This window comes from Olea europaea, chromosome 15 (genome assembly GCF_002742605.1).
Source record: "Olea europaea var. sylvestris chromosome 15, O_europaea_v1, whole genome shotgun sequence".
Taxonomy (NCBI): Eukaryota; Viridiplantae; Streptophyta; class Magnoliopsida; order Lamiales; family Oleaceae; genus Olea; species Olea europaea.
The window spans coordinates 31,729,899-31,740,320 of record NC_036251.1 but is presented as its reverse complement, the minus strand read 5'-3'; the positions used below and the strand labels follow the sequence as shown (position 1 = coordinate 31,740,320).

The window sequence follows — 10,422 nt, the reverse complement described above, 5'->3', positions numbered from 1 at the left end:
TGAGTGTGTGGTGTCTTCTCAATTAATAATGAATTTGTTCTTTTGGAGAATTTCATGTATAATATATACTTAAATAAAAAATATAAGCATCAAACATTTAGCAAGTTAAATTGTCAATCATCAAGTTTTCAAAAGTTCAAACTAACGAACAAAATATAAAAAAATGCTTCTTTGCCAAAAGTTAATAATATCAAGTTTCATCTTCATCCTTCGTCCATTCAATTCCTTTACATGAAACCACCAAACCTACATGCTTCGTTTGAGGGATATGCAGGGCAGCGTTCGAGACTCTTGAGGGTTTAAATTTGAAGTACAAAAATAATGGTTATTGGATTGGCTTCAATTAATGCAAGATAAGATTCATATAAAAATAAAATTATAAATCAAGTTTGGTTTAGTTCTCGGTTCTAGAACTAAAACCAAACTAGAACAGGAACCAAATGGTCCTCAGTACAAAGAACCAAAACCTTTAATTTTTTTTGTGGAACCGAATTGAATCGTTCCATTTGGTTTGGTTTGGTTTGGTCTGGACATTTTGTCCACCCCTATCCACCGGATTATCTCTCCCTTGAATCACCCGTCAAGAAATTCCCTAAACCTAATCACCAATTCGTTCTTCTATAGATCTATCGCCAAAAAATAATATACACCATATCACACTTCCACCATTTGATTTTCATTTTCAATTGATTAGGACTTTATCGCATGTCTGTGCAATTTGTATGTATTTTATATCTAAAATTTAATGAGAATATGTAAGTCTCGCCTCTTTGAACAAAATTTTTTTTACACACACATATATATTCTTCCAAATTAGTCACTAAAGTTTCCTAATGGTTCTAATATATTCACTCTGTAACGTCAAATTCTAAGTTTACACTGTTAACGCCACCAACTGAGGCCACCATAAGCACAACTAAACATGTCTTTAGCTTATATGGAAGAACGAATTTAATATATCGAAAATGGAAGAACACAACAAATTATTAAAAAAAAAAAAGTTCTGTAATTAATTTCCACAAGTCTTCTTTACGACAATAGCACGACCAAAGTGACAATTGACAAAGAAAATATAAAATTTGACATTACTTACAAAAATCTCAGGTGAAAATTAAGTAAAGGGGAAATATACAGAAGCAGAATCCAAATATTTGAAAACACATCAGTATTCTTATGCCCTCTGCTGCAAGGAATACTGGATCCACTGTAACATCCACTCTTTTGTTCTATTCCTTTGCCAAGATCTTCAAGAACAAATGTAGTATTTGTCTGACTATTACTGAACAACACACACCAAATGTAATGCCTTTTATGCTTATGACTGCCAATTATGCCTACTCCGACTTCGGTATGTGTTCGATTTTTCAACAGAGACAGGGTTTTCCGGTCTTGAACGAGCGCGTGTGAGAATGCTTCTTGTGGGTCAAGATACTTGTTTTGACATCCCAAAATGTAGCCAGATATGGTTCCGAAAGTGGGCAGTTCGACACCACAGTTGGGAGCAAATACTTCGGTGAAGTCATCTTCTGATGGTTGACAATGTATAGTATTGTTATCAGTGCAGTTTCCCTTGCATTCCTCAGCGTACTGCAAAGCAATGCAGCCTAGACCTGGACTGTTGCTCAGACGAGGAAGCTTGCTGTCTGTTCGATTCTTGTTAATAATCTCAATTAATTCGTTTGCTGCATTCCCTATTGCATAGATCAAACAGAAACAACACATTTTTAGTTGATGAATTGATTGACTAGCATCAAAGAAGACTATACAGGCATTGAAAGGATCTGTCAGAGGTAGCATTCAACAAAGTGCATGAGTGTGTGAATGTTCATTTTTCTGCAAAGATTTTGTTTCCAAGTCCGTAAAGCATGTGTACTGAAGATGTTCATAGTTTAATGTTTGAAGTTTAGGTTTTATACAAAAACTTTGACTCCAAAAATTATTTCATCTACAGTTTCTAGATATTATTCGTAAATTTTGGCATCGTGTGCTCATCACAATTCAAAATTTTTCTTCGAGCCCATGCCATGCCTCTTCATTTCTGCAGCCATGTTGTGAGCACAGAGCGAACTATTTTTTCAACTTTTCATCAAGAATGCCATGTGCTCACTGCAAGTGGCCACTTGTGCCTATTATTGTAGGTTTTATGTTTTTATTGGAGCTAAACCCTGAAGAAAAAGAAAGGAAAAAAACATCTTAAAAAGAATCACCATTGGAATTTGGAAGATTAGGCTTCAATAAACAGCAATGCTTAAAAAACTCTTATAAAAGGGCAACCTAACAATCTGTTGCTCTATCACAAGTCTATCATAAGATCCTTTGCGTATGTCAACAAAACTGTCATCCCCAGAGGCTCAACAGTAATGCAGCACAAATAACAATCATCAAACTAAAGGTGCCCTTCTTGTGCTGGCGAAAAACGTTTGAATTACTAACTCTGTTGATTTGTAATGGCAAGCACCAATGGCCCTAAAAACGTTTACTTGTTTTTCCTATCTAATGTCACAATGTTTTCCCCTGGATCAGAGATAAGCTTACTATAAAAGGAACAATCAGGGAAACTTGTTAAATCCTACCTTTTGGTTGAATTTATTTACTTCAAGTGTTGCTCATTCACATGACTCAGCAATTGCATCTTTCAGCTAATTTCTTAAAACATTTACGAACACAAACAGCAGTGCTTGAGAAGCATATATCTATTGACAATAAACTAAGCATTATTCACAATAAATTTGGGATCAACTATATGAATCCTTTTTCTACACTTCGTTGAATCTATCATTACATCTACCTAGACATCCAATGAAACCAAATCTTTGCAACCAAAGGAAATCATGTTTTGATCTAACTTTTGCTCTGCTACCTGATACTGTTGGGAATGCACCGCTCTTGCAAATTGGGACTTATTTTAGACTTAAGAATGACATGTCTCAACCACCTAAGTCTACTTATAATTTATCCTCAATCGGTGTCACCTTGAGACTCATGTTGTTGACATGTATTCACATTTCTTGTCAACCCATTATGGTATGATCAAACATCTATCTTAGCATTATTAGCACAACAATCAATACCATAAATCATATCTAATAATATCTTAGAGTGCTTACCCTTCACCATAGAATCTCTAATGGCACTTCAAATTTCATCTCATTCACTCTAGTTCTAGACATTATATCCTCTTCAGGTCCTCATTATTAGTGACCAAATATAAATACCTAAAACACAACATGATGCTCTGACTGATTCCACCGTCATCTTTATTTCACGACTAGGACCAAAAGGATGTTCTATATATATGTCTTAGTTTCAATCTCCCTCATAAAATTAGTAAAAAACTATCCATAGTTAGATGGACAAGACCTGGAGGTGGGGAATTTAAGCTTAAAACGGATGGTTGTAGTAGAGGCAGTTCGGGCTTGGCAAGCAGATTTATGTGCCATTTCTATGGGATTAAGACTATGTTTAACAAAAGGCATAACAACAATATGGATTGAAGTGGATCCTACTACGGCAATATTAATATTCTTTCTTATAGAGGAGAAGCATGGTCCTTGAGCTAGTCAATACTTGGTTGAAAAAATTAAGGACCTTCTTAACAAGTGCAAACCAAACATCACACAATATAAGGGAAGGCAATGGAGCAGCAGATTGGTTGGTTAGAGGGATTTCACACTGATACGATGACAATAATCCAACCCTCTCATCAGTTGCAGGAAAATGGAGTATCAAGATCTCTAATTCAATAACACTTAAATCTATTCTAAATGTCCCAAACTTATCTTGTAATCTACTGTCTATTGGCAAGCTAACTAAAGACTCCACTTGCTCTGCTAAATTTTTTCCATCTCGTTGTGTTTTTAAGGACCTTTCATCGGGAAGACGATTGACAGTGCTACAGAATGTGAGGGGCTGTACTACTTTGAGGAGGTTGATAGGAGTAAACAGCGTCAAATTGCAATTTGTGAGTCTACATTTGTCTCTAGAGATAGTGAAATTCTGTTATGGCATTATAGACAAGGCCATCCCAATTTCCAATATTTAAGATGTGTAATCCCTTCAAGACTTTTGAATAATAATTTAGTTGATTTTCAATGTGAAAGCTGTGAATTTGCGAAACATAAATGTACCTCTTACCCAAACTCGATATACAAACCATCTAAACCTTTCACTATGATTCACAGTAACTTATGGGGACCTTCTTGAACTCCTAATCGCACACACACAAGATGGTTGTCACATTTATAGATGATCACACTCGAGTTTGTTGGGTCTACCTATTAAAAGAAAATTTTGAGGTTCGCTCCATGTTTATCAATTTTCATTCAATGATTCAAACATAATTTCAGACACAAATTCAAATACTTAGAACAGATAACAGTACATAATACTTAATACTACATTAAGAGAGTATTTACAAAAACATGGGATAGTTCACCAAACTTCACGTGTCAATACTCCTCAACAAAATGGAATCGCTGAATGAAAAAATAGGCACCTTCTTGAAGTTGCCCGTGCCTTAATGTTCACTACAAATATGCCAAAACTATTCTAGGGGATGCCATTCTAACGGCCACATATCTAATCAACAGAATGCCCAGTCGTACTCTATCATTTGACTCACCTCTACAAAAACTCCAACATACTTTCCGATCTCCCACCTTAACTCTAACCTATCTTTAAGAGTGTTTGGATGCACAGCCTTTACACATGTTCACTCTCATCTCCGAGGAAAATTAGACCCTCGTGCAATTAAATGTGTATTCATTGGATACTCACCCATTCAAAAAGAGTGTAAATGCTATGATCCTTCCACAAAAAGAGTATTTGTTAGCCTCGATGTAACCTTCTTTGAAAATACACCTTTCTTCAAAAAATCCTCCCTTCGGGAGGAAAATTTGAGTGAAGATCGATCTTTGAAGAAATCTTTAACTTTGATCTCTCTCCTGAACGAACCCGTACTGAACAGGTCATGTCTAATATGCCATGTACAAAAGAAAACTTGAATACAGGGGGAGATGTGGAAAAACAAAGTGACAAGGAGATACTAGTTTACTTTATGAGGCTAAATTCAAAGTATAAAGGAAACCTCACACCTGAAGCACCAAAAGAGTCAGAATCGGTGATCGGACCTAATAAAAGCCGATAAATCTGAATCCCCGGGTGACAACTTACCTATTGCTCTTAGAAAACAAACTCGGTCATATACTTTTCACCCTATCACTAAATTTTTGTCTTATCAAACTCTATTAACGAAGTTTCGTGTTTTTACTGCTAATTTTGATAATACAGAGATCCCAAAAAATATCCAGGAGGCCTTGAAAGTTCCCGAATGAAGAGAAGAATTAATGGAAGAAATGCGGGCTTTAGAAAAAAAATAAAACTTGGGATATGGTGAAGTTACCAAAAAGCAAGAGACTAGTAGGCTGCAAATGGGTGTTTAATGTGAAATACAAAGCTGATGGGATGATAAAACACTACAAAGCTCGTTTGGTAGCTAAAGGGTATACACAGACCCATGGTATTGACTACAGGAAACATTTGCACCAGTGGTAAAATTGAATACGATTCGAGTTCTCCTATCCCTAGCTGCTAATTTGGATTGATCACTCCAACAACTAGATATTAAGAATGCATTTTTGAATGGAGAATTAGAAGAAGTCTTTATGACAGCACCACCAGGATTCGATGAAAGGTATGGAAAAAGATTGGGTATGCAAACTCAAGAAATCTTTATACAATCTTAAGCAATCACCAAGAGCCTAGTTTGATATATTTGCAAAAGGTGTTGAGGAATGAAGGATATCAGCACGGGTAGTCAGATCATACCATGTTTTTTCAACAATCGGTAGAAGGAAGAATAACAATTCTAATTGTATATGTAGACAATATAATCCTCACTAGGGATAATGTAACTGAGATGGACAGACTAAAGGCCTCCAAATTTGAAGAAAAAGATCTAGGACCGATGAGATATTTCTTGGGTATGGAGGTAGCAAGATAAAAAATGGGCATCAGTATTTTACAACGAAAATACATTCTCGACCTTTTAACTGAAACATGCATGCTTGGATGCAAACCAAGCGACATCCCTATAGATGGAGGAAAAAGAAAATAGGACACAGGGAAACTAATTAAAAAGGAGAGATATCAACGATTGGTCGATAAGTTAAACTACTTATCACATACTAAACCCGACATTGCTTTTGCGGTCAGCGTTGTAAGTCAGCATATGCACTCTTCGAAGGAAACACACCTAGAAGCAGTATATAAAATTCTCAGGTATCTAAACGACTCCTCTGGGAAAGGATTGTTATTCAAGAAGAACGAAAAGAGTGATGTAGAAATATTTACAGATGCTAATTGGGCCAGATCAATAGAAGATAGAAGATCAACTTCGGGTTATTGCACCTTTGTATGAGGAAATTTGGTAACTTGGAGAAGTAAAAAATAGAATGTAGTAGCAAGAAGCAGTGTCGAAGCAAAATTCAAAGCAGTTCCCCAAGGAATATGTGAAGAATTACGATTAAAAAAACTTTTGGAGGAATTAAAAATTGGAATGGAACTACCAATGAAACTCTATTGTGATAACAAAGCAACCATCAGCATTTCACTCAACCCAGTCCAACATGATCGAACAAAGCATGTGAAAATTGATAGATATTTCATCAAAGAAAAGGTCGAAGATGGAGTCATTTGTATGGTCTATGTTCCGACTAAAGAACAAACAGCAGATCTCTTCACCAAAGTGTTGTCACATCAAAACTTTCAAGAATTCATCTACAAGTTAATTATGATCAATATCTACGGTCTAACTTGAGGGGAAGTGTAGGAATTTGTAAATTATGAAAAGATATCAAAATCTTTCTTTAATCTTCTTTCCTTAATCTATTTATATTGATATATTGTATTTGATAGGTAGTTATTATTCTCCTAAAGTAGGAGATAGTTTTTTCCTTTTTTAGTTCCATTATTGTACTATATAAGAATGTAAGATGTAGGTTAATAATTGAGAAATACAGAAAACAATTCTGATTTCCATCTGCAGAACTTTTTGTTCTACTAACAATAAAAGAAAACACCGTTACACCCCACCTTCACCCAAATAAAAGTTATTGTATATCCTAATGCCCAGTCCATTCTCAATTAGTATCTCATTAAATAGGACAAATCTAAAGTAATAATACTCGATATTTCAATAGCTTCCATTTCAAGAGTCATAGAGTGAAGTTTTTATGATCCTTTTTTTTTTTTTTTTGGCTATATTTGCATTTTGATTCTAAGCCACTACTTGCCGGATATGTTATCATCTTGATAGCACTCACACGGTTATAAAAATAAAATAAAATAAAATCAAAGATCTTTCTTTGTGAAAGAGATTTCATAAGCTTCAAATTGATAATGGCGACTATTGCACTAAATCCAGGCTATCAAAGATGAATAGAACTCTCAAGACTAGAGAACACGAACAGAAAAGTGCCTGTTTGAAGTTATAGGAAATTGCAATATGCAGGTTGCTTCTTCCACGAGAGTACTAGAAGCCCAAAAGCTTGTGAACAATTTCAACGAACCAGAGAGGGGATAAGGAAAAAGGACAGCTAATCTCCAAAGGGAAAACCAGTTTTTCAAGTTAAATTTGTATTCTTTACGAATTACAACAACCGTCTGTGTATTATTTGTTGCATACGGTTCACAAACAATAAAATTCTGAAAAAGATTAATGCATAGATTGAGTCCTCTTTCCTTTTTCCTTTTTCCTAATCTTTTCAATACCTACTTTCAATCTAGGGATTCCACTGTTCCCTATTCAGCCAGACAACTCCTTCAATCCATCCAATGAAGGGAGTGAAAAGGATCACCTCAAGCTTGAGATCCTTGGTAAATCCATCCTCTGTTATCCTTCAGTTCACATCAACACAGGAACTTGCTCATTCAAGTTCAATATCATCGCACAATTCTTACGGTCCAAAGTTCAATGTTGAGTAGCCATGTCAGTTCATTGCAAGTGGCGTAAGCAGAGGAAACCTATCCAGTAGGGAAAAAAAGAAACTTACCTCACTCCATATGCCTGCTACTGAAAGTATGCTAAAGAGTCCAAAGATAGTGACCTGGGAAACTGCCCCTTCCCTCTCCTATTTACATTATATAATTCAAGCAAGAGGGGAATGTAACTTAGCTCGACAAAGTAACATATTTTTATTACCCACTATAGACTGACCAATGAGGGGCTTCAGAAGAAGAAACTTGAGAAAGGATCCTCACTCCTTTGCTTCAAGGGTTTCAAGGACCAGGAGACAGTCCTCATAATAGGTTCATATCTTCTTCACATAGTTGTAAAACCACTTTTTCCACCCCTTTATTTGGTACATTTCGGAAGGAACCCTTCTTGTCCCAGACCCGTAACATGAACATCATAATTCTGTAATTTTCATAAATGGCATTAATGCCTAGTGCTATTAGTTGTTCAATTAAGTGATATCCTTAAGTTCTGAAAACATAAATTAGCTAACATAGACTGACCTGTTCTGAACCAATCTTTATTTAGTATTACTACCCTATAAACACAAAATTTACTGGCAATTACACACAGAGTAAGGATTACTCAGCACCAACATTTTCCTCTTAAATTGCCAATTTCAACTAAGAAAAAGAATCAAGAAAAAGGGCAGCATTCAGTATGAATGTACAATATCCTCTGTAGATCAAACATTGTCACTTTCAAGCACATCATTGAAAGAAGCACCAAATCTACGCAACCAAATGCCACCGTAACATTTTCAGCAGCTACAGCAATTTATCCAAAAGGAAAAGGGCTAGCAAACCAATCAGAGAAAAATAAATGTGCAAAAACACTAGTTACCATGATTTTTGGAGCAAACAAGAGCCGCCAGTAGAAGACTACAGAGTATAATCCACTGAAGACAGCAAAGTTTCTTGACCACCATTACAGTTAACCAGCCAACACTACAAAGCAGATGCACAAACAAATGTGGGATTCTTAAGTGTAAAAGAAAGCAAAAAGAGGAAAATAACTGATCCCAGAAAAAGTGTTTTCTTCTTTAACAATGGAACATTGTTGGTCAAGTGGGAATACAGTAAATTGGGCTTGAAAAGGAGGGGGGAAAAGGGAAGGTAAGCATGGATACGAAGACATTGAATAAAAGCTTGCTGATATTGAGGAAAAAGCTGAGTTGTGGTCCCAACCAGCAGTTGATTGATTTCTTTTTGTTAAGAAATGGACCGAAGTTTAATAATACAAATCATCAAATTAATCTGGGAATGAATGGAATGTCACCGCGATTTGAGAAACACAGCTCACTTTTTGGGAGAACGAGAAAGGAAATAGTATAGTGTATTATTGATTCGCGACTTTTCTTGGCTATTTTTTTGGGGATTAGTGCTCGAGTATATAACAACAAATTTGATTTTGTATCAATCATCGTCCTAAGATATAGGTCACTTAGCATATAGTTACGTAAAGACTAAAAAGCTATTTGTTTTCCATTTTTCTCCTATTAAAATAAAAAATATGATCGTTATCCATTACATCAAACTATCATATTTGATTTTTATATCTTGTGTGGAATTCGTAACAACTATATTTTTCATTCTCATTTTCACATAAATGAGAAAAAAACGGGGCCTAGATAAGAAATCAAGTAAGGAGAAATTCTCTCTTTCTCACACGATAAGACCGATGTAATAGGAAAACCAAATTTGAGAATCTTAAATAAGGTTCTTTTAAAAAGGGACAAGATAAAACTTCCATGTACAGAATAACAAGAGTATCCAGTAAGGTTTACATTTCACTCCACCCTGTGCTGTAACATAAATGTTAATAAGCCCCTATTTGGTATTGATTTAAATTTAATTTAATCTAAGTCAAAATTAAAGAATCAATATTAACCATATCTTTTATAAGTCTCACAACTTTTCAACCACATTTTAAATACTTATATAAAAATCTACTAAAAATATTATTTTAATTCCCACCAAACAAAATTAAAGAAAATTTTAAATTTCAGTTTTCTATTTTAATTTATATTTTAATACAAAATTAAAATTCATGATTAATGGATTATAACTTATACTTAAATTGGATTTATTTTCATGAATATGGAGTTATATTTGTCCCTATAAAAGGAGTGGTAATTTTATTGTTTGATGCAACATGAGAAAACACAACTTGAGGTACAACTTGAATACTAAAATATTATATCTATATTTCATACTATATTTCTATAGTTTTGACAATTCGATAAATGCTCTTCCTGTGGTCGTGAAGCTCATAGAAGGTAAATCAGTTGAGTCACACAAATTTTATCTTGGAGCCTTGTAGTGGCAAAGTACCCGCACGAAGGAAAGACAATATGACTTTAGGACAACATCCTTGACGTGACTTTCTAAGACTCATTTTTCTAACTC

At 34.9% G+C, this 10,422-nt stretch overlaps 1 protein-coding gene across 1 annotated transcript; it reads right to left on the bottom strand.

Moving 5' to 3' along the window:
* Nucleotides 1-1,064: 1,064 nt before the first annotated feature.
* On the bottom strand, nucleotides 1,065-9,370 carry LOC111410893. Its single transcript, XM_023041487.1, has 2 exons — nucleotides 8,858-9,370; nucleotides 1,065-1,691 (listed from the first exon to the last, which is right to left on the bottom strand). The coding sequence occupies exons 1-2, from the start codon at nucleotides 8,940-8,942 to the stop codon at nucleotides 1,090-1,092; spliced, it is 687 nt and encodes a 228-aa protein (XP_022897255.1). The 5' UTR covers nucleotides 8,943-9,370; the 3' UTR covers nucleotides 1,065-1,089.
* Nucleotides 9,371-10,422: the final 1,052 nt, after the last annotated feature.

Excerpts from the sequence above, each read along its gene's own strand:
- LOC111410893 (XM_023041487.1), bottom strand. The coding sequence starts at position 8,942 with ATGGTGGTCAAGAAACTTTGCTGTCTTCAGTGGATTATACTCTGTAGT. Across the intron at positions 1,692-8,857 it reads TGTTTGCTCCAAAAATCATG|GGAATGCAGCAAACGAATTA; the intron begins GTAACTAGTGTT and ends TCTATGCAATAG.